The 22,333-nt window shown below is 40.5% G+C and overlaps 1 protein-coding gene across 3 annotated transcripts in view; it reads left to right on the forward strand.

The window, feature by feature from the left end:
* Positions 1 to 22,333, forward strand: part of DHRSX (dehydrogenase/reductase X-linked) — a 186,357-nt gene that overhangs the window by 141,184 nt on the left and 22,840 nt on the right. For all 3 annotated transcript variants that reach the window (XM_074535706.1, XM_074535704.1, XM_074535705.1), the window contains one exon: positions 15,325 to 15,532. In XM_074535706.1, the coding sequence (XP_074391807.1) occupies positions 15,325 to 15,532 (208 nt within the window). The remainder of the gene's footprint in view (positions 1 to 15,324; positions 15,533 to 22,333) is intronic.

A 22,333-nucleotide genomic window follows, 5' to 3' on the forward strand; every position in this document is an offset into this window, starting at 1 on the left:
GATGCTCGTGGTGCGTGCGGCGCCTGGACTCGCCGCTACCTAGCCAGGGAGGGATGCTCCGTAGCCGGGATGTTTTGAAATGGCTTGGATGGATGCTAATAGAGCTCGTCCCCGAAAGGATGCCTGCACGGAGCCCTCAGATGAGCTCAGACAGCCGCCTGTGGCTGCATCGAGCAGGGATGCTGCCGGGGCTCCGGGGGCAGCTCGCCCTTGCTGCCCAGCTGCCTGGCACAGCTGCAGTGCCGGCCCTCTGCTGCTCCTGCCCTGCCCGCAGCTCCCTCTGCCTCCAGCCCTCTCCTTGTCCTGCTCTGCTCTGACATCCCAGTCTCGCCCCATCACAGCCCTTCTCCATCATCCCCCAGCCACCCACGGCCCCAGGCTGTGTCACGCTGCCTGTCCTGTCCCAGCCCTGCGGTCCCTGCCCTGTCACACATCAGCCTGGCCATCCACTGCTGCACCCTGGCTCGTGACGGTGTGCTTCCCCAAGAGCTCATGGAGACCCAAACCCTAACCCAAACCCACCCTGAGTTTTTAATACAGTAAAATGGGCTTAAATGCATGCATGACTTCTGACCTCCTGCTCTCATTTAGGGAAACTGTGGATGAATGTCTGTGGGATATTTCTAGCATCAAATAGTGTGGTCAATGCCTCTGATGTCATACAGGAACCACATGGGGTGGTTTAGTAAGCAGAGAAACAGGCAGATAACTGAGATAAATTTGAAAATGTCCCCATGCAGTCATGCGTGGCAATGACGTGCTTACTAACAGGCTCAAGCAGAGCCTGCCTTCTCCTGGGCTCTGGAGAGCTTCTGCCTGTCTGCATGGAGCCAGTCTGTGTCATTTCCATGGAAATCTGTCCCCATCCTTTGACAGAGACTTCAGCAGGTGATCAGAGGTACCTTGCCCAAGGTTTCATTTCTGAACAAAGACTGAAATTACAGGGCTGGGCTGTTTCCACTGCAGACCTTTTACATATGTATGCTGCATTAGGCATGTCAAACTTCTGATTACATATTATGGCATCAGTTTTATTACAAGCCATTGTTTAAACCTCTGCAGGGTAGTCAGAATTTAATCTCTTGCTTGTAAAACAACCACAGGAAATTACCCTTACTCTTCACTTGATGTGTGTAGCCATTGTTTCTGATGGCCATGTGCTGGATGGCACCATGCAAGGGGGCTAAGGGGATTAGTATTTCTTTGGACTAAAGTGTAGAATGCAGAATTAAATATGACTGTTCTGTGTCTCTAGATAACAGTAGTTTCCTTGATTATAGCACGGCCTTGTACTGTGCCTCTTTAATTTAGGATCATCCCTATCTTTAATTTGTCATTATTAACTCATATTTTAAAGGAACCAGAAATGTTTCAGTTTGGAAAGTTATGATTGAGCAAGAACATGACCAATCTGACATAAAGAATAATATTATATCAGTGAGATTTACCTGCAGCTTTTGTGTCCTTTACCTTTCAACATTATTGATGTAAGGAGGGCCATAAAAGATGACAGACTATTGACTGGTTTTGCCTGCTTGTTCCCACACAGATGCTCTGAATCATTCAGAGGTAGCAGTGGTGCCTGCACATATGCACTCTGGTGAAACCCAGAGTGGGCTGTAAATTCAGTCCAAACCTTTCCTTGGTTCAGGTGTAAAAAGATGCTCCTGGGTTGTTTTTTTTTTAGCCTAATTGCCAATAAGCCCCCACTCAGGCAAACAGTTTGACATCATCATAATCAGTGCTGCAAAAACCAGTGAGATCACTTGTGTGTTTGAGTGTGTCCCTACAGCATGAGCAGGGGGGTTTGGCAGGAGCACTGCTAGGGGGTATCAGAGCCAGGCATTGCCTGCTCCATGGGGCCCTGGAGATGCCGTGTGATTCAGAGCAACATTCAGCAGATTTAATGCATGTGATAAAGACACCCACGGTGAACAGTTTCCTGGTGATGCCATATCTCATTTTTCCTGCTTGTGTGAATGGGAAATCATTCTAAAAATTCTCTACTTTTTTTTTTTCCTTCTTTATTTTGAGTTGTGCCAGTTGGCCATAATTAATTTTACAATTTGGGTGTATGTTCCCAGGTTGGCTGGTAGTCCTAACCTAGCAGGAAAGCAGCAAAAACCATCTGGAGTCATTATTGGTGAAAAGGGGATGTACTCTGTGCTGGGGAAATGACTGCTGGCAGCAAGTTGAATTGTTTACCGTCCTCTTGTCCCATTATTCCTAGGTGCTAGTAGGGCTAATGTCCTGACTAGAGGTGAGTGACAGTACTGGAGCAGGGATTCATCCATCAAGCATGGCAGAGAAGGAAGAGCAAAAGAATTGTCTTGCCTTAAAGGAGATACTAAACTAAGGTTCAGTTCTCTGCTTTACCACACACTTTTCTGTGGAATCCTTCTCCCACCCATTTCTCCTCATTGCTTGTACTTGCTGCTGAGACACCTGATCTGAAACCAGCCATCATCCATATCAGAGACCACTGGGCAACTGCAGAACAAATAATTGTTGGAAGGCGTGTCCCATGAACAGTGTCAAATGAAGCTGGTGTTACTGTCCCCCATGCTTCCTTTTTAGTTTGTTTCCTGCCGTTTTTCCAACCTGATTTATCCCATGTTGCCCTGGTTAGCTCTTTTCAATAGGATGGATAATTTAATTTTGTCTTTTGCATTTTGCAATATTTTCCTTCCTTCGTGGTCTCTTTCTTCATGCTTGCCTGCTTCTCCATCTGTGTCTTTTGAGTATTTTTTGATTAAATTGCCTTTTCCCTCCCTATGTCTTTTTTTTTTTTTCTTTGAGGCTGTCTTATTTCTACCCACCAATTTATCTCCTCCTCTCCATTTATCTTCCTCGCATCTTTTCCCCTAGCCCCTCTCCTATCTCTTCCCTATGAATGCCATTTCTCCCCCTTCCTGCCCCTCCTCTTCACACACACACACACACACGGAGCAGTGGAGGAGATGTGGCATGGGCACATCAAGGCAGGATAGAGCTTGTTCCAAGCAGGCAGGGCACAGCTTGTTTCATGTGTGTTATTGGAAATGCAAACGCACACGCACAAGAGCACTGACTGTTCTCCCAGCTCTTTTGCTGAAGGATATATATGAGGAACATCAAACACCTTTGTGGTCTTTTAGATCCAGACCATTTTCAACAGCAATCACATGAGCCGGCAAGGGGATCCCTGAGGCAAATCATTCCCCTTCATCCCTACTTTGAACACGACTGTTTTCAGGGAGGTGAAAGTTTAAGAGAAACATAACCTATCTGCAAGCATTTCCACAGGGGTGATTTCAGCAATTCCATGCAGAGGAATTGTGCGCCGTGTGCTCCAGCAGCATGGCCAGCATGGCCTTCTTTCCTCTTTTGCCTGTCTTTAATAATACTTCGTAAATTGAGAGGAGCAAAGAAGCATGGTCACGAGAGAACACGGCTGTCTGGTTTTAGCAAAAGCTTGAAGAATAGTGTACCTTCCACTTGGATTGAGGTAGGCTTGAGTTCATAGTGCTCTTTCAAGGCTGAGGTGTAGGACACTCCTTTGAGTGCTCTGCCTACCAAAACAAGAAGGTATTTTGGGGAAAATAAAGAAAAAAAGACCATTCTCTTTCTCAGGCAGTGGATCACACTTGAATATGCTCCTTTCCCAGGGGTTAGCATCTCTGTGTGTTCTGTCTAGCTTTTTCTCCATGACTAACTATTCCTTTCATCATCCTCTCTTTTTGCATACCAAATGGGCCCTGTAATGCTGTGAATCACAGATCTATGAACTCCCCAGCCACAGCAACACAGCTCCTTTTCTGGTTCACATCTCTTGTATATTCAAGAACAGTTAGTCACACTTTCCTGCTCCCTTTCCTCTGCTCTCCAACTGCAGAAGGAGCTGATTTTTTTTGAAAATCTCCAAGCTGAATATAATATATTAGATATAATTTCTGTATTTTCCCCTGTAGCCCTAGTGCATGAATCATGTCAGAGACAATAGAAGTTAAATGAAAAGAATTGCAGAATTCCCAGCTGCCACATGTGTGTCCTAGCTGGTGTAAAATAGGATAAACAGCTCTGCCTTAGACCTAGGAAGATTGTGGAGAGACCAGGCAGCTCCAGTTCATCTCCTCTGTTAGGCAGAGAACAAAGAACTCTAACAAGAAGGGTTAAGTACTGATGGGAAAATCTGCCAAGCAAATTGTCTGGAGATCTCCTGTTCTTGGATGAGGGATGTCCTTCTTCCATGTATATGATCTTTGTTGGTTAAAAATTTAGTATTAAGTTTGGGTAGAAAGTTAAGGATTTTTTTCTATCAGCATTACTGAAATTTTGGAAAATATTTCCCATGAACAGCAACTAAAAGTTAAGATATTGAATTACTTTTGGAAAATATTTATCCATTTTTGAAACCAAAACATTTGATTTCAGTGTTCTGAAATTATTTTTTAAATTATTCCTAATTATCTCTATGAGTATTTTGATAGTCATATTTTCAAGTATGACAATAACAGTGAAACTCCCAATCTTTGATTTCTAAGCTATCCTTTTCAGGTATCTCCATCAGTTTCAAATTACTTTTTCTTTTTTTCTCTCTCTTTTTTTTTTTTTTTTTAAGCTGGATATTTGTGTAAAATATATTGGTTTTTTACTAAGAATGGTTAGATGAGTCAACAATTTTTTCCAATTAAAGGCTTCTATTTTTTAAACACTCAATTAGTTCCTTCAGTGACTTTTCATCGTTGATCTGTCACTTAAAGATTCTTAATTCTCTCTGATTGGAAGAACTGGAATTATACCATTTTAAATTCAAGCAAAAATAAACATGAATCTGTTGTAGCAGCTTCATAGTAGTAGCATAGCACTGTTGGTTATATTTCTATTTTTTTATATAATAAAGGAAAATTTGTAAAAGTAAGTAGGAGAGATTTTCATTATTACCCCTTTTTTGTAAATCAAATTTAGCCAGTGCAGAAGTCTTTCATAATAACATATAAAGAGCTGTATCACTGGACTGTTGTTCAATAAAATGCTGGGAAAAATACAGAAATAGTAATCATAAAAGATTGTTCTAGATCATTAGATAGATATTTATTATCATAGGTTTTATTTTACTCATGGAATATATGGTTCTGTTTGAGTTCAGCTGTTTAAGCAGCTTCTGCATGATGTCTTCAGTTGCAAATTCTGGTTCTATTTGCAAGATAAATCATGTTGCCTTCACAGGAGAAAATGCCAACTGCAGTACAGTGCTTCATGCATTTAGACATGTTCTTCCTGCAGCAGGTTATCTAGTTTTCCTGTATAGAGTTAGATGATAAGTATTTAAATGTTTAGTCCATGCACATAAGTCCTTCTTTGCCAAATACTTTCTGTATAAATGCAAAAGGATTTGCTGCTTTGCAAAATGATCCCTTGTGTTTGCAGCAATTAGCATTAATTGCAAAAATTGACTGGCCTGGAAAATGAGTGTTCTGGGGAAGGCACAGATCTCAAATTCTATAAGTTAATTTTAAAAATAAATGGGCTACTGTATCAGCAGACCAATTCATCAATTCAAAAGACAGAATTCTAGCTCAAATGCATCAAGTGTTTTATCTATTCTTATCTGTTCCTGCAACCAATGACAAAGAAATAGTTAAGTCAGGATGCCAACTTCAGAAAGCTTTCATTTTACATTCATCAATGTATTTTCATTCTGTCTAATCAAAATGCTTTTAGGGTTTATGGACTTCTGAATCAAATAACAGTGTAACACTGATACCACAAAGGTAATGTCAGACTTACATGTATTTGGGGATATTAAGTGTAGCTACTTTGTTGTCACAATGTTAAATTCCTTTTTGTCTAAAAGTTATAGTTCTTCACAAAGGATTGTTAATAATGGTTACTGGTTTAATGGGACATGGTGTTTCTGCACTGGTTCAAAACAGCAGCATGCTGGGAAGTATGTGAGATATGGGTGCTCCTGCTGCCCAGCCTGTCCCTGCACCATGGCAGCTCTGTGTGGCACTCAGGACAGTGACTGTCACAGATGCGCTGTTTTCCAGAGAGGCAAGACAGCTCTATGGTAATTTAAATTTAATGTACTGCATTCATGTGATAGAGGGGGCAAAAGGGATTGGAGAACTGGGAGCAAGAGAGAGAGCTTGTTGCCCTTGAGAGGGGAGGATTAGTTTAACACCTTTCTGCCAGCAAAAAGACTCATGAAGGCTGAATGAACCTTAGAAGTTTGGAGTTCTGGTCCAAAACACGGTGAATATTCCCATGTTTTAAGCATTTCTCTCAAGCCTTAACTACCACCATCCTAACTACCACCATCCTCCCTGTATCTTGTCAGTGAGTTGCCCTTTGGGCTGCTTAGCAGCAGGAAGGCTGGCACACATGCCTGTAAATCCCTGGAATAATGTCTTAAGAGAAATGGTCAAAATTACCAGCTCATCTTCCAGAAACCCCCTCCAGGTTCAGCCCTGCTTTCTTCCTGGTTCTTCATAGCCATGCATTCCATGTCTTGCCACAAGCATTAAGGATTAGGAGGTATTGTGCAGGGAGCTGAAGACAGATTTCTGCCTCTGTGATTTAACTCTTAACCTTTTCTCTATTCCTCATCCTAAACCTCTTTGTTTAGAGAAGGAGAACTTGATCTGTTTAAAAGCAGACCAAGCAGTTGAAACCCACACCTGTGGAAAAAAATTGGTCTTTTGATTAAATCAAGCTTTTGATAAAAAATGTGTTGTGAAAACTATGCTTTCTAAGTAAAATGAATCTCTATAAACATAAAATATTTTAGCCCCCAGGAATTTTAATACTGCCAGAATGTCTGATACAGTTGTAGCTTTGTTGCTGCATTTCTTCTGTTCTCATTCTGTGTTGGGTGCTTTGGTAGCCCAGCCTTTCTTGCCATGAGAGGTGGAGAGGGGCTGTACACAGCAAAATCTCAGCTTTCCAAGAGGGACAGAGACTGAGGAGCACTGTGGCTCACAGAAACTTCAGGAGAAGCTCAAGAGCTTTTAACAGTGATGTTAAAGGAGCAGTGGGCATGTTCAGCGCCTGAATTGCCACAAAAAAATCAATCAATCAATCAGTCTGTCAAAGCAGCAGTTTCTTTACATTCTTTTTACAGTGAGGGCTGGGGCAGGGCAGCTCTGTGACTGTGTTGGTTTTTCAGGACATGAAGCATCTTGTCATTTCCTGGAAAGCTAAACCTGCCAGATTTCACTAGGTTCTGGCATGTCTGCAAATGTAAGAGGTCTTAAGCATTCTGGTCCCAGGCCATGTCATGCCCCTTCTTATGAAATGCTTGGTTTTCTATTCCAGATCCCTGTTTACAGTATTCCAGGGTCACACAGTGTTGTGAAATTTATAAAGTGAACCCCAAAACTCAGCTCTAAGGCCAAATGGTGCAGAAAGTGGTTGCTGACACTGTCCTTTACAGTGCTTAGAAATAACCACTTTGCAATGCTGGCTGAAGACTGCTTTGTATCTTACTCCTTTCTTGGTTTTTGTGTTTTGCTCAAGTTGGCATTTTTATGTTCCTCAGATAAGACCCACCCCCTTCACAGGCCCCTTTCATATTTAAAGCTTATTTAAATCCCACCTGGTTTCTGACAGTGGATGAGTGATGCTGTTGATGTGCAGTCTCACAAGAGCAAAAGCCTTTTATGCTGTGTCTGGACTGTGACTCATTTTGTGGATGCAGAATACTTCCACATTTTAATTCCTCTGGTACTTGCTGGCATTCAGCTGTATCTCTTCTTTAACCTAGGAAAGTCTTCCAGCTGAAGAGAAGGCTTCTTGTGATGTCTTTTAACAAATAACTGACTTTTTAATGAGTTTGTTCCTTGTCTTAACTCATAACTTAACTGGGGAGTTAGTCACTTTTATCACTCAGATTGAAGCTGTGATGTTCCTATTCTCACTACATAAGAAAACTTCTAAAAAGCAGAAGTTGTTAAGTTGTTTCAACAAGCAGAAACTTTTATTGATTTTCAAAAGTGTGTTGTGCCAGACTTGCTAATTTTTTGTTATTTCTGTAAACAAAGATTGATGGCATAGCAGTTTCTGCACAGTAGTTACAGATATCTCAAAGAAAAAATCATTTTGCAGGCACATTTCCTCTGGTAAGACAGACCAGTCCTTCAGTGTGGTTAATATTTTCTCTTGCAGAACACATTTAGCCCTTCCTTAAATCAAAGGCTGTGCAGTGGGTTGAGCCCACCACAATTAAACCTTAAATTATCTTTGCATGTACACCAACATATTTTACTGTAAATCTGACAACCACAGTAGATGCACTGTGCTGGATCTGAAATGGCAGCACCTCATTTTGCTTGTTCAGACCCTACAGTTCCTTTTGAGTCCCAGAATGAGAAGCTCAGAACTTGCAACTCATCTGCAAAAGTCCACACCAGTTTCAAGATGCTTTTAAAGAATATCTTAGATTGTTCAAGTTATTGCTGGGGATTTTGTGGTCCTATGTTCATTCTGGCGGAATCAAAGAAACCTTAAAACCCCCCATTAGTTTTTTCAACTCAAAAGGTCTATTGTAGAAGAGGTAGGAAGCTCTCCACAAGTGGGTGGAGAGTACCTCTATAGGATTTATAATCCTGTAGATAATCTTACAAGATGTGTGACAATCTTCAATAACCTGAGATTCAGATTACACAAGAGATAGTATGAAAAGAGAGGTGTCCTTGTTTTTTCTCCATCCCTCAAAAGGGTCATGAAGACCCAGAATGCAGGTCTTGAAGCTGTGATTTTTTCTTAGGTAAAGCAATGCAAACCCTTTCTTCCTTTTATATATTTACTTATTCATTTTTAATTGAATAAAGGGATACTATTATGATCAAATGATTCTTCAGCTGTTAGCACATACTTAACACTGCATCAAATGCACTGACTGTAGAAAAGTGGCAATTTATATAATTCTAAATAAAGTTATATATTTCCTAGAAGAATAGTTACAGTAATTATAACTTGAATTTGACATTGATATTTAAAATAATCCAAAACATCTGAAATTAACACCAACTGTACACAAACAGAAAATTTTGACTTTTTAAAGGTACTGGTGAGACTTTGAGAAGACCAGCCTTTGAGTTCATGTTATATGCATTTGAGAGCTGTGCTGAGCAACAGCTACTGAGCTGCACACAGCCAATCTCAGCAGATCAGAATAGCTCTCAGCATCTCACCTCCTGCCATTAGGAGTAGGGATCAGCCAAATGAAAAATGATGCTCTGATTCCATCTGGATGACAGTAACACCCTGGATGATAAGCTCTGGCTTATTTTGCCTTTCATAAATGATTTTAAAATAGAGGCGTTCTATGTTTCTTTACTAAATGTAGTCCTCAAGAGACAGTAAGTTAATTTTTGTTCCCTCTGCATTTCCTAAAGGCTATTAGAAGGGGCTAGTCACTGAAAGCTATGTATTTATACAGTATTATACAGCTAGGAAACATGGCTTTAGAAAAGAAACAAAAACTGAAACACCACCCAGCTTCCAGCTTGTGGCTTCTACTGCATTGAGGGTTAAGCACAAGGCAGGAGTCACTGATCTTCTGAGATATCAGTTATTGAGACCATCACCAACATTTTACCTGTTAGAGAGAGAGAGAGCATTTCCCAGCTCTGGGCTTTTATCCTTTTATTCTAATTTTAGGAAGAAAAATGTTATTTTCCTACAGTTGAAAGATGCCAGCCAAATCCTGGCTTTGTCCAGAGTTGTGTGTGAGCAACATGTGGAACTGAAGAGCCCACTGCAGGAAGAGGAATGAAAGGCAAGATGGATTGCTCTGCCACTGGCCTTTGACCGCTTAAGTAACCCCCATGCCACAAATTAGGACATGAAGGATTTGCTTTTTACCTCATGTAGAACCACTAATTTCATGTGTTGTTCTGGTGGCCTTCCTTTTGAGCAAGTTCATCACAGGATTGTGAGGGCTCTTCAGAAGTCCCTAACACTGCATTCCTTATTCACTCAAGGTTTCTGCTTCAGCCACCTTAACTGTTGTATGTATACTGTCAAAATTGATTTTTTAAGGTTATACATCACATACATTGAAGAAATGTACATGAAGAAGTACATGAGGAGTTGCTCAGGGTCACACAAAGTGTTCAGTCACTTACATGAGGTGAGTGACTGTGAAATAGCCTATAGTAGTAGTTGGTAACAGGACAGCTGCTGTGCAAAACATAACTGCAGCAACATCTCAAAACTAGATAAGTTAATACCTTAGATTTGAGATTTCTGTTTGGCAGGGTTTTTTTGTGTGTGGTTTTTTTTTTTTTTTTTTTTTTGTGTGTGTGTGTGTTTTGTTTGTTTATTTGGTTGGTTGGTTTTTGTTGAGAGAAAAATCACAATTAATGAGACTCAGAAAATGTGTTCACAGGATAAATATATGTAGTACTGCCAGGAAGCCTGCTTTAATCTAATAAACAATGTTTAGGATTCAAGCTTTTTCATAAGAGAAGAGAAAGAAACTGTTTAATATAAAAGTAAAGACGTGTTTATTTTCCAATATTTTCTCTGGCTGCTTCAAAATAAGCTGCAAAATCTATCAAAACTTGAAAAATCTTGTGCTGCATTCCCTGAAGAAAGAAAATTTAAGACTGTGAAAGCTTCATGAGTGTTTAATAATAGACTTTTATAGTCTTGACTAAGCAATGGTGATGATGTATTGCAAGATTAATACATAAATCATTAGGAAGCTTTAGTCATTTTAATACAGCCTATGTTTTGCTTAATTCCCTGATTCATCCTAAGGCATATATTGAAATTTTGTGTGGCCTTTCATTAAAAAGCCCAGCATGTCAGCCACGTTTTGCATCACTTGTCTTTTAATGGAGCACATAGCAGCTGGGCTCTCTGCAGTTTGATCCTGGTGCACTCTGCCCTGCAGGTAAATTAACACCCAGGGATTGGGGAGCGGTGATGGGTGAGAGGAGAATGATGTGCAAGACAATTGTGAAAGGTTCACATCAGGAAACCATCAGGGCTAGCACTGGCTGGCTTGAACTGATCTGTGTACCAGCCAGGATGGTCACAGGTCCTCTGAGCCTTTTGCTGAAAGCTGTGGTGGGGTACAGGGTGCTGTCCGTGAGTGCATGATGTCTGTTAGGTGTGTGCACAACGTGAAAGGAACCCTCAGTGAGGGTGGCAAAGCTGAGAGCAGCAAGAGAGCCCCGTGCAGAGGAGGGTGAAGGGAGTGATCTGTGCTGGGCACCACAGCTTCCCCTGTTGCTCAGTGGGTACCCTGACCTCACTTAATGCTCTTTACTAAACATGGGATCATCTGATTTAAGCGGGAGACCTCTGTAGAAAACTGAAGCCAGCCTGAGGAGAAACAAATAAGACTGCCAAGAGATGTGCTAAACATTATTTCAGTTTTCAAACTGGGATAGCAGCTGAGTCCATATTTAAACACCTAATTAGCCACTGTAGGCTCCAGTTTGAAATTTGGCTTCTCATTACTTTTTGAAAATACATTCCCATAGGGAGACTGCTGCTGGAGATGGCACCATAGAGATAAGTAGCAAAAATCAGCTAATCAGCTTCTGGTGGAAAAAAAGAAAAAAATAAAAAAAAAGAAGAAGAAAAAAATAATCAGCAAACCTCAAGGCACTCATCTAGAATGGAATACCTACATATTTTCTTCTTGCAAAAATTCAAAACAATCCCTTTCTTTTCTCCTCCTGAATTATTACAGTAGCAAGTCAAACCTGTAGCTTATATTGCAAAAAATCTTAAGCCAGAAGTAAGAATTTTGTAAAAGAGTATTTGGACACAAAATGCAGAACCTGCTTTAACCTGACCCTTTATTCATCAGTATAAAATCCATAAAAGATTATTTTTAAAGGAAGAAGAAGGTTTTGTGTACTGGTGCTCTCTTGGAGAGATTTCAAAGCAGCAAATTAAATTCTGCCTGCCTTAACTCCTTCTGTACTTTTCATTTAGTGAGTTGTGCACTTGTGAACCTTCAGAAAATATGGAAATTAATGACATCAATATTATTTTACTTAGTATGCAATTATATTTTTATTCATTGTAAAAAATGTGCATACAGACCATAAAGTGCCAAGAGAGGCTAGATTTAGATGCATAGGCTTTAAAGCCAGATAATTCCATGGGCAAGAGCATACATTTTATGGTTTTAAGCTAAAACAGGGTAGATTTAGACTGGACAAAAGAAAGAAATTTTTATGATGGGGATGGTGAGGCACAGAAATGGGTTGTCCAGAGACAGTGGATGCCCCATCCACTCAAAGCCAGGCTGGATGGGACTTTGAGAAATCTTGTCAAGTGGAAAGGTGTCTCTTCCGGTGGTAGGTTAGAGGAATTAGGTGATCTTTAAACTTCCAACCCAAAGCCTTCTGTGATTCTACATGTGTGTACTTAGGAGACAGAATCGTGGTGTAAGTTCAGGTGCCTATTTTTCTGATACATGAAGTCAGCACTGGATGTAATGAAGTCAAATAACCAGTGTTGATTTATTTTTTCAATGAGGCATTTAAACAATGTGATTCTAAAAAAATGGGGTCTGACAAAAAACAGTTGTTCAACAGAAATCCTCAGCAGTTCTGTGTTGTGTTATTGCTCTGTCTTATGCAGTCCATTGGTGTCAGATTCCTGGAAAGCAAAAAACACACACACAGAAATTGGGAAGAGAAAAGCTAATCGTTGCAGGGCCTCTGCCAAAGGTTTTTGCTCTGTGTATCTAATTTTATATTCTTCATATCTATATTATTTTATTGAAGTCTGATTCCTGGCTGCCTTGCAGATCATTTGCATCTCTGCACTGTGATAGAAAAGGCTTCTTCATTGATTGGGTAGCTTTTATATCTTCTCAGCACTCATGTTTCTCTGACAAACATACCTGTGCAAAATATAACTCTGGAGGATCCAGCCCTTGTAGTTCATGCTTCATTGCCACAAGGTAAGTCAAAACAGCGTTCACAGAAAATGTGGGAATGGGGAGTCATGGGGAGCATTCAGCATCCTCCTGCCTGGCATCTGAAGATTACCAAAGGCCCAACTAGACCCAGGCAGAACAAGTCAGAGTAGTCCCCAGCTCTGCTTCCCTGTGAGCCACCTGCCAGACAAGATGGCTCTGGTTCAGCTCGGGAGCCTGTCCCGTGCCCCAGCTTGCGTTCAGTGGGGAATGGTGGCGCTGATGGAGCAGTGCCAGGGGCAGCTGCCAGCTGGCTGCCGGAGGCGGCTCGGGATGAAGGCTGCTTCCCATGGGTAGTGTGAGCTCTGCCCCACGTGGCTATGCACAGGAGAAGCTTGTAGCAGCTGAGGATCTGGTCCTTCAAGTTAAAGGGGTTGGAATATGCATGAAGCATAAGGTGACATTTTGAGCGTCTCAGATCAGAGCATGGACGTTACTGAATTTAAAATGTAACTGCAATTTCCTGACTAATACCAAGTCACTTTCATATTCATGCAGTGATTGTTCTTTACTCTTTAAATAGCCCATTTTGCCCAAAGGTGCAGGTGAAATCCTTATGATAATGAAGATATGTTATGCAGCACGGTACAGCTGAGGCAGTTGGTTGGTGCAAGGGCCACCTGTGATCAGCTGTCCTTTCTGGTCCTCAGTTCATACCACGGTTTTGTAGACTGCTTGTGATTTGCTTGTACATAAAAAGAGACAGGGAAAAAAAAAAGATATGCACTGGAGTCTCAGTGTTGTTGTCTGTTGTTGTCTTTTCCTTCCTGTGGCTAAGCTGTATTATTTACTGTGGTGACTCCAAGTTTCTGAGTTCTTGCAGATAACATGGACAGTAAAATTGCTTCAGTATCCTTATACCTCTGTAGAGAGTCAGGCTGATTCTTAACACCCAGGGCTTTCTGTGATGAAGTGCACAGGATATTATAAATATGATATTCAACAAGAATAAGATAACAAAATGAATTCATATGTTTGCTATTCATTCAGAATAAAAAAAACCTTGCAGGTAGTAACAGCCACAGAAATCACAGGCAGGCTTTCCTGCAGAGTAAGGGCATCCCTAGTGGGGACATTTCTTGCATTTAGGGTGAAGGTGTAGAGGATGGAGCTGTAGCTGTGGCCACCACAGAGATAGGACAACATCTGGGGGAAAGGAAGGAATGAGGAAAAAGAGTTCTGTTCCTGGGTGGGTGCTCCTCTATCACCTTTCACCAACAGGTTAAGGTTCTGCTGCTGCATGGACCTAACCCCTGATTCCACATGGGGAGCAGCTGCAGCATCACTTCCCCAGGCTTTAGCAGAGACAAAGTGGATGGGCTGGAGTGCTTCCACTGCTCCCAGGAGCGTGCTGCTTTAGGCTCCTGCCTGCTTTGCCTCTGAGCTGTCTGTAATGCCACCATTTCCTTTTGGTTCTGCTTAGCACAAAAAGATTTGATGAGAGGCTGGGGTAATTACAGGAGTAAATTGTTATGGCATAGAAATTTGTGGAAGTGGTGCTGAGGCCTCAGTCAGGAAGAGCATTTTAAGTGACATACCTGCTAATTTGCCTGAAAATAGTCTGCTTATTAAAAAAAAAAAAGAAAAAATAGTACTTTCATTGCGTGCGTGCAATGAAAGTCAGCTCAGAAGTTCCTAGAAAGCTTGACTTGAAAGAAAGGCACATTTGACATCCAGATGAGAGAGGTGCACAGGAGTCTCAACAGGCAATGTTTTGCTGTAACTCCTGGAATTTGTGTGCCTTTGTCATACCTCTTTGGCACAGACCCTGTCAGCCATCTCTGCTTCAAAGGCTATATAAGGCCTGTAAACTATGGTTACACTTGCCGCTGCTCTCCTTGCTCTATCTTTCTATCCATCTCTTAGCTGTGCACAATCTGGTGTGTGACCAGGGCAGCTGCAATGAGTACCTTACTCATCTGTACTGCTCCCAACACAGGAGCCTTCAACTAGTAGGTTCTGATGAAGTAAAAATAATAATAGCAACAAGAAGTAGTATGATCAGTCATGGATTTAACAGGGAATGGGGTGTGTATGTTTGGAAAGAGCAGAGTGAAAGAGGGGAGAGAAGTTTAAGGGCCTCCAGGTGATGATGGCCTAGAGGTTGATGCCTCAGCATTTCTTGTTTAAAGAGTTTGATAGAGAGATTCTGGCAGGTATTGTGTAATTTTATTTTAATATTTTTCCCTGCTATAAATAAGACTTGTGTCTGATGGAATAATCACCAGAACTTGAGTAAACAACACGCCTGCCAGTGATAAGCTGTTTCTTCTGACGACTCTGTATATCTGGATATTGCAAAATGTGGTACATTTGATGTTTGTGCAATTCTGTTCTCCTTCTGGTTATTTTTACATGCATCTCCCTCTGTGTTTCTCTCCTGTGTACAGATGTTCGTATTCACCCCATGGAGCCTATGCCCAAAGCAAACTTGCCCTCGTGTTATTTACCTATCGACTACAGCATCTTCTGACTGCAAATGGAAGCCATGTGACTGCTAATGTAGTAGACCCTGGAGTAGTGAATACTGAGCTCTACCAGCATGTCTTTTGGGTTGTGAAAGTGGTCAAATGGATGACAGCCTGGCTATTTTTCAAGGTATTCCATTTTAAAATAATTTTGTTGCTGTGCCCCTGCATTGTGAAATCTGCAGCTGGCCTGGAGCTGAAGGTGTTCCAGAGTTTATAATAGTGTATGGTATTTATTTCATTTCTCTGTGCTGATGAGATGTACAAAATCAATAAAGACAGGCTTTCCAGCAAACAAACATTTATTTTAAAAGGAGGGAGCAAGCTGCCACAGTAGGGAAAGGAAATGCCTTTCACAGTCCTTGCCTGTGCACTGGTAATCTCTGCTCTGATCTATCCACGTGCTTCTGTGCGTGCATGGGGGCAGGACATCATCCTTACATGGAGCCAGAATATGCAAAGTGTTCCTCAGAAATGACTTGTTCATTCTCTTAAAGAGAAGCAGACATGATCTGGCATGGTCTACATGTACACAACACGTTACAGAGAGGAGGGCAAATGGAAGAAGAAAGCTGTACAAAAGTGGCAGTGGGAGGTGGCTGTGCTCCAGGGTGTGAGGTCCAGACACTTGTGCTCAGTGAGGTGGGACAATTTTTAATTAGCTTTTTCACTCTAACACATACTTGTAATGGTACTTGATTTTTTATTATCCAATCCTGATCTGCACTAGGAAACAAAAAGTTGTTTAATAAAATGGATCCAGAAGTGGGGCAGACTCAGTTATGGGCAATGTTTTGTAGGGGTGTAAGTAGATTAAGCTGAAATCAGTTTAGCTGTGTAGGTGAAATCTCCTCATGCACACAGGCCTTTGAAGGGCTTGTGCTGAGCGAATGTACTGCTTATAGCTCTTTCAGAAAGTAGTTTTGGATTAAGTAAATGGAACCTGATTCCATTAGAGAAAATTAAATGTCCTAATTAAAATGAAGTATTTTACATCAAGGAGCATGTTCCACAAAGCAAATTAATTTTAAACTTTGATATGGAAATATCAGTTGCTTTCATTTTAGAAATGAACTGGAGGCTGAAAGAGTGACTGTAAAATAAGATGCAAACAAATAAACCCATATTTAAAAAAATAGATTCTTCTGAGTGCACCTTGAATATTGCAATAAAATTGTAATAAGAATGCTCATAATCTGTAATGCATTCTTAAAGAAGCAGACTGCAGCTTTGCCAAACCATGTCCATTAAACCTGTTTTCCCTCTTGTGATTGCCATTTTAAATATCAGTCTTGAGTGGCAGTGTTTTTTCATTGGACTTACTTCACCTTCCTAATATAAAAGTTTCATGTAGATTTTTAGGTTGTGCTTAGAATTTCTTCTGGAGAGACAAAATTCTTGCATCTGAGAGTGAGTTTCAAGTCTCTTGTTTTTTGCAGTTCTCAATTCCTCCCAGTTTTATTGACGTGCCCAGGAGACACTTTTGTATTATACTGGTGATGTTTAGACACTGAATTGGATGTTATTGAACATTTAAAATGATTTATCACAAGAGGGATTCCCATGCTTACAACTCTAACAGCCCTGCCACTGACAGTTCCTGATCATTTCTTTCTTCTTTGGATGTGATACTGCTCAAAAGAAATTCTGCCTTGAAATAGGTGACAGACAGACATACTGATCTGTATGGAAGAGCAATGCCCTTACTGCCTGAAAAGCAAATGTATCAATTGCTTTCTGAGCCAGAATAACCTCAGCTTTGGATATCTGAATGCTTCAGTTATTGAGGTTGAGATTTTCACATTTTTTGTCTAACACTCAATGTGTTTTTCCCAAAAGCCAGAGGAGAGGGAAATTCTTATTTTCTTTCTTCCCATCCTCTCTTGGACCTCTGAGCTCCAACATCTACTCTTTGCTTATTGCTTAGGATATATTTGTGTGTTTGGGAGCACTTCAGCCCAGAGGAGCGCCCTGATTGGTATCACAAGGAGATGTTTAGCTGCACAGCAAGCTCACATTGAAAGCCTGCCTGGCAATTTTAACAGTGCTCCACTGAGGGCTGTAGCATTCAACATTCAAGCCTGTGTGAGACTTGTGTTGGTCTCGTGCATTAGGGTAAATTTCCCCTGAGAAAAGTAAGAAAGAAAATACAAGAAAATTCAGTTTTCTGGTAATATTAGCTGATTGTTGGTAGTATGGATTTTATTCTCCCCTGGAATTTTTTTCCTGAGCACTTAAATGAATCTTCCTTCTAGGATTATGGAAGTAATGCAGTGAAAATGAGGTGATAGCTCTTTAATCATATTGACTTAACTAACTATTGTCACCCTGAAGTTTTCCAGAGTGGGTTCTAAATGTGTGCTGGAAATTGCTTCACTCACTGCAACATGGCGCTCTTGAGAGCCAGCCCAGCCCAGAGAGCTGCAGTGAGGAAATGCATCACATCGCGTTCCCTCAGGAGAGAGTCAACATCTTGTTTGATTTAATTCCAAACAAACTGCCAGAGCCCCCACCACTTTTCAATGCATTTCTGCCAGCACTGGTGCCAGTCATGTTCAAGTCAAATATCTCTTAGGGACTGCAGCCTGGCCCCCACCTTCCCTGGGCTGCTCATGTTGGAGGCAGCTCAAAAGTGTGGCAGAGACAAGGCTCAGCATCCGCCTTGGAGCTGCCTCAAGTATTTAGGTACTTAAATGAATAGACTTGCAGTCTTGTAAATAGGCCATGATACATATGCATAAGTTAGTCAAAGTATTAACAGCTTGGTTTTCTTAAAATTGCAAAGCATTATCTTCTAGGTTTTATATATGGCTCAGAAAAGTCTTGGCCAAATCAGTTTAGTGTTTTTTGCCCCCACAGGTTGCAGTGAAAGGCATTGCTGTAGAAATAAGATAGAACAAACTAAAGGTTCTGGTTACAGTCATAAAGTTTGTGAAATTGGTGTCTGCCCTTTAGAAGTAACATTTTCATTCTTTCTCAGCTCAATTCTTTCTCAGAAAAGTTATTGTCTGCTGTGGTACTCTAAATTTGCACTTTTCAAATGTTTTCTCTGTATTTTTCATACATGGACTGGACCTGTCACACAAGAGACAAAATATGTTTATTACTCAAAAAAATATATTTCTATCCCTATGACCTTTTGGTAAATAAAGCATGATGAGCTGACAGAGTCTTCTGTGGAATGCAATGAAGTATGTCACCCTTTAGTAATTTTTAACATAAATTAATCATCTTTTTGAAGAGATAAAGTCCAATAATAATAAACACTAACTAATTAATGAGATAGTAATAACTTGAAAAGTCATTAATTGAGCATAAAACTGCAGTTTAACTAAGTGTGCAACACACCAGCTTTAGCATTGGGCACCGTGCAGGCTGGAAACCAGGAAGTACCATTTCCTTCCCAAGTATTTCTGCATCTGCAGCAGATCCTGAATATTCATTCTTAAACCAGATGGTCTCTGCTTGTGATACAATTAAAATGCCTAGAGCAAAACAAAAAAGTTGACTCTCATTAATGTCTGATAACAGGGACTGTTCTGCTTCGTATGACTTCATTATGGCATCAAAGTGGAGACATTTGACAGATAGCAGTGTTGTAAAATTCCCCAAAACCTTGTTTATGACAAGCTTGGTGAACATGTCATTACCAGATACAGAGTATTTGGTCCTTTCAGCCAGCTCAGATTGGTATTTAGGAAGGCATTGTGGAAGGAAGGCTTTGCATCAGATCCTGTCTCAGCTGTCATTTCCAAAGACATAGTGCCAGATAAGTGATTATTGACTGACAAACTGAAAATGAGTAGGATTAGTGACCCTGCCAGCCTGTAAAAATGAAGGGAAAGGCTTCAGGAACATGGGCTAGATAGATATCAGTCAGTATAAACTAATTCTTTCCCATCACCTTGTCAAAATAGGCTTAACATTAGTGCGACTTTCCTATAACATTTTTTTAAAAATGCTTCCAGTCAGTAAGCAAGTCTAGAAAACAAGATCTAAAGGACCTGGATTCATCATTCATGCCAGAGGACATAGTCATGCAGGTCTTATTGCAGCATTTCTTATTCAAACTGTCCCTTTGGCACTGTGAATATAGTAAATTTATTTCATCCTACCCCCCAGGTGTCAGAAGACAAACACATCACCGCACAATAACACCAGCTGTAAGAGAATGAGAGTAATTAAATCCCACAGCTGAAAGCAGCAATTCATCAGCATCAACATTTTCTGTGCATGAGAGTGTGTGGTCCTCACATAAAGCTAATCTGGGCCTTTCTCTCAAAAATGAAAACTTGCAGAAACGTATAATTTGCAGTTAATTTTTACAAAAGGTTTTTCTGGTCAAAAACATAGAGAAGAAAACAGTCTGCTTGAATCCAGTAACACTGGTCTTTCAGCAGATACAATTTTTACACATTGGTACAGGGATTTAAGCTTTCAGAGCCATAGGTATCCTTTTTCTATCTATTAAGTATTTTATTATTTGTACAGCCATAGAATGATTCTAGAGGGAAAGATGAGGGAACCATCCTGAGAAGGCTAGTAAATAATCCACTGTTTAATTCCCAAATCCTGATGATCTGGGTTTTTTTCTTGGATGTGAACTCCTAGACTTGGTTAAGTATCCAGGTCCTGCCTGTTATGGGATATGTGGATGGAGCTTGGCTGCTTTATTTATTGCAACTGTGAGCACAGAGCCCTCTGAACACAGAGCCCTGTGTGCCTACTCCCAGTCAGATCAGACCCTCTAAGGCAGACTGGCCCTCAGTGCACACATAAATAGCATTGGACCCTGGTCTCCACTGAACCTGTGCCCCCCCCTGCATCCCAAGATATCACTATTTTTCTGCATGTTTTCTGAGGGCTAAGTGGTTAAAATATTTATTTGAAGGGACACGTTGTGACAGGGTGTTTTGATGGCAGGAAAATGAAGGATTTGTGTTGCTTGCCCCAGTGCATGGCACACAAATTGAGTGTATAGATTGCTGTAGAGGACAGCACAAAATGGGTGGGATTATGTCACAGTTCATCACAGGGAGTCAAGGATGTTGAAGTTCTTTTTTATAACTTATGTGGAGCAGCTGCTGCTGTGATTTATGCCCAAACCACACCCAAGCTTCCTCTTGAAGGGCGCCAGTTGTAACAGGCTGAAACACAGGCATGGAGCAAGCAAAAATGAAGTAGTGTGCACAGAGATACATCTCACATCCTGTCCTGCAGTTTTAGTTTAATTAAAATAAGCATCCTTTCTTTTCTTTTTCTTTTCTTTTTCTTTTATTTTTCATTTCCCTTCGCACAGTGTGAAATGGGAAGATTGTTTTCCCTCTCTCAAAATTGTTCAGGAAAACTGTCTCTATGTCTAATATTGCCTACAGGATTCACCCTTTTTAGCCCAGGAAATGGTCTAAAGGGAAACAGGTTAGAACTACACTGTGCACTATGTGAAAACCCATGCTTGCACTGTGTGAAATTGTTTTGGACATTTCAGTAAGCAACTGAAATTTCAGAAGCTGTGTGTCTTACTGTGTAAGAGAGGGTTTATCCTTAACTCTGGTGTGTTAGAGGATTGCTGATTTAACCTGACAGCCCAGGAAGATTATTTATATTGTATCCAAGAGAGTGGGAAAAATTTTTTTTATTTGTATCCAAGAGAGTGGGAAAAATAGTCCCTCCATTGCTTTACTGGGGTGAGAGTAAGTAAACAGTTAAGAAATTGTGAAAATATATGAGCCTAACCACTGTTAGCACATCAGAACCTATCATCCTGTAATCTGTAACTGGTTTCATATTCAGAAACCACAGAGTTAGTTAGGAAAGACATTTTCCATCCATCAATCTATTCCTTGCAGTACTTTCCTAAGTATTTGATTAATACCTTTGTGTGGTAATCTATTCCCAGTCAGACTTGATGAAAATGGAAAAAACACAAAAAAGGAGGATAATTTTCCTGTGGATCAAACACATATCAGGGACTCTGGACCAGTTCCTCTCAGTTTAAAAGAAAGTCTCCTTGACATCTCTGAAGTAAAGCTCTCAAAAAAGAGCCTGAAAGATTGGGAAATTAGAGAATCTTGAAATTTCCACTGGAACATTAGCACAATCTTTTAAATTATGGGTTATAATATCACACTACTGTAATTCTTCCTCATGCATCCAAGAAGTACTAAATCAACCACTATGTGCTTAAAATTGTCATGGAGTATAACTGTACTTGGAAACTTGAACCCACTGGCAGCCACTACTCTTTCTCTTCAGTCTGTCTCTCTGAGAAAGAACAAAAGAGAGAGAATGCAACCCCAGCCTCAGTGAAATGACCCATTCAGCAAGGGTAGGAACAGGAGTTGCAGGCAGTTTCTGTCTTCAATGTGAATGAGTTGGAAAACAGTGTTAAGGAGAAACAGCACTGGCTTCCCTTGGAGAACCCTCCAAATTAGCTTTTGAGTGAGCAGCCGTTTGGAATTAAAATAAAAATATGCAGAAGAGTAAGTGGGGAGTGCATATTCAGGTATATTTTATATATATATTAATATATTTACATAATCATATATATGTATATGGTCTATCTAAATTCCTCATTGGTTTGCTATTTGTGAGTTATGTGTTCCTAAAAAATAAATTTGTATTGAAGAGTCCTATTACCTAAAGACCCTATCCACTACAGAAATATAATTTTAGGAGATGTTGGAGATCTGCAAGTCCTCCTTTCCCCCTGTTTGAATATGACAGTCTGTAAGTTAGCAGTCATTGAAGGAGACTGAAAAAGTTTCAATGTGAAATAAGGAAATTCTTCCATGAACAACACAGACACAATTTTTGGTGGTTTTCCTGAGTTTTCAAAGGTTGTCATAAAGTGTCATGTTCTACCAAGAAGCAGAAAAAATCCCCTTTTTAGAGGTCTATGGCATTTATGCCTGGAAGTCACTTCTGACAG

This window comes from Zonotrichia albicollis, chromosome 2, assembly GCF_047830755.1.
Source record: "Zonotrichia albicollis isolate bZonAlb1 chromosome 2, bZonAlb1.hap1, whole genome shotgun sequence".
Taxonomy (NCBI): domain Eukaryota; kingdom Metazoa; phylum Chordata; class Aves; order Passeriformes; family Passerellidae; genus Zonotrichia; species Zonotrichia albicollis.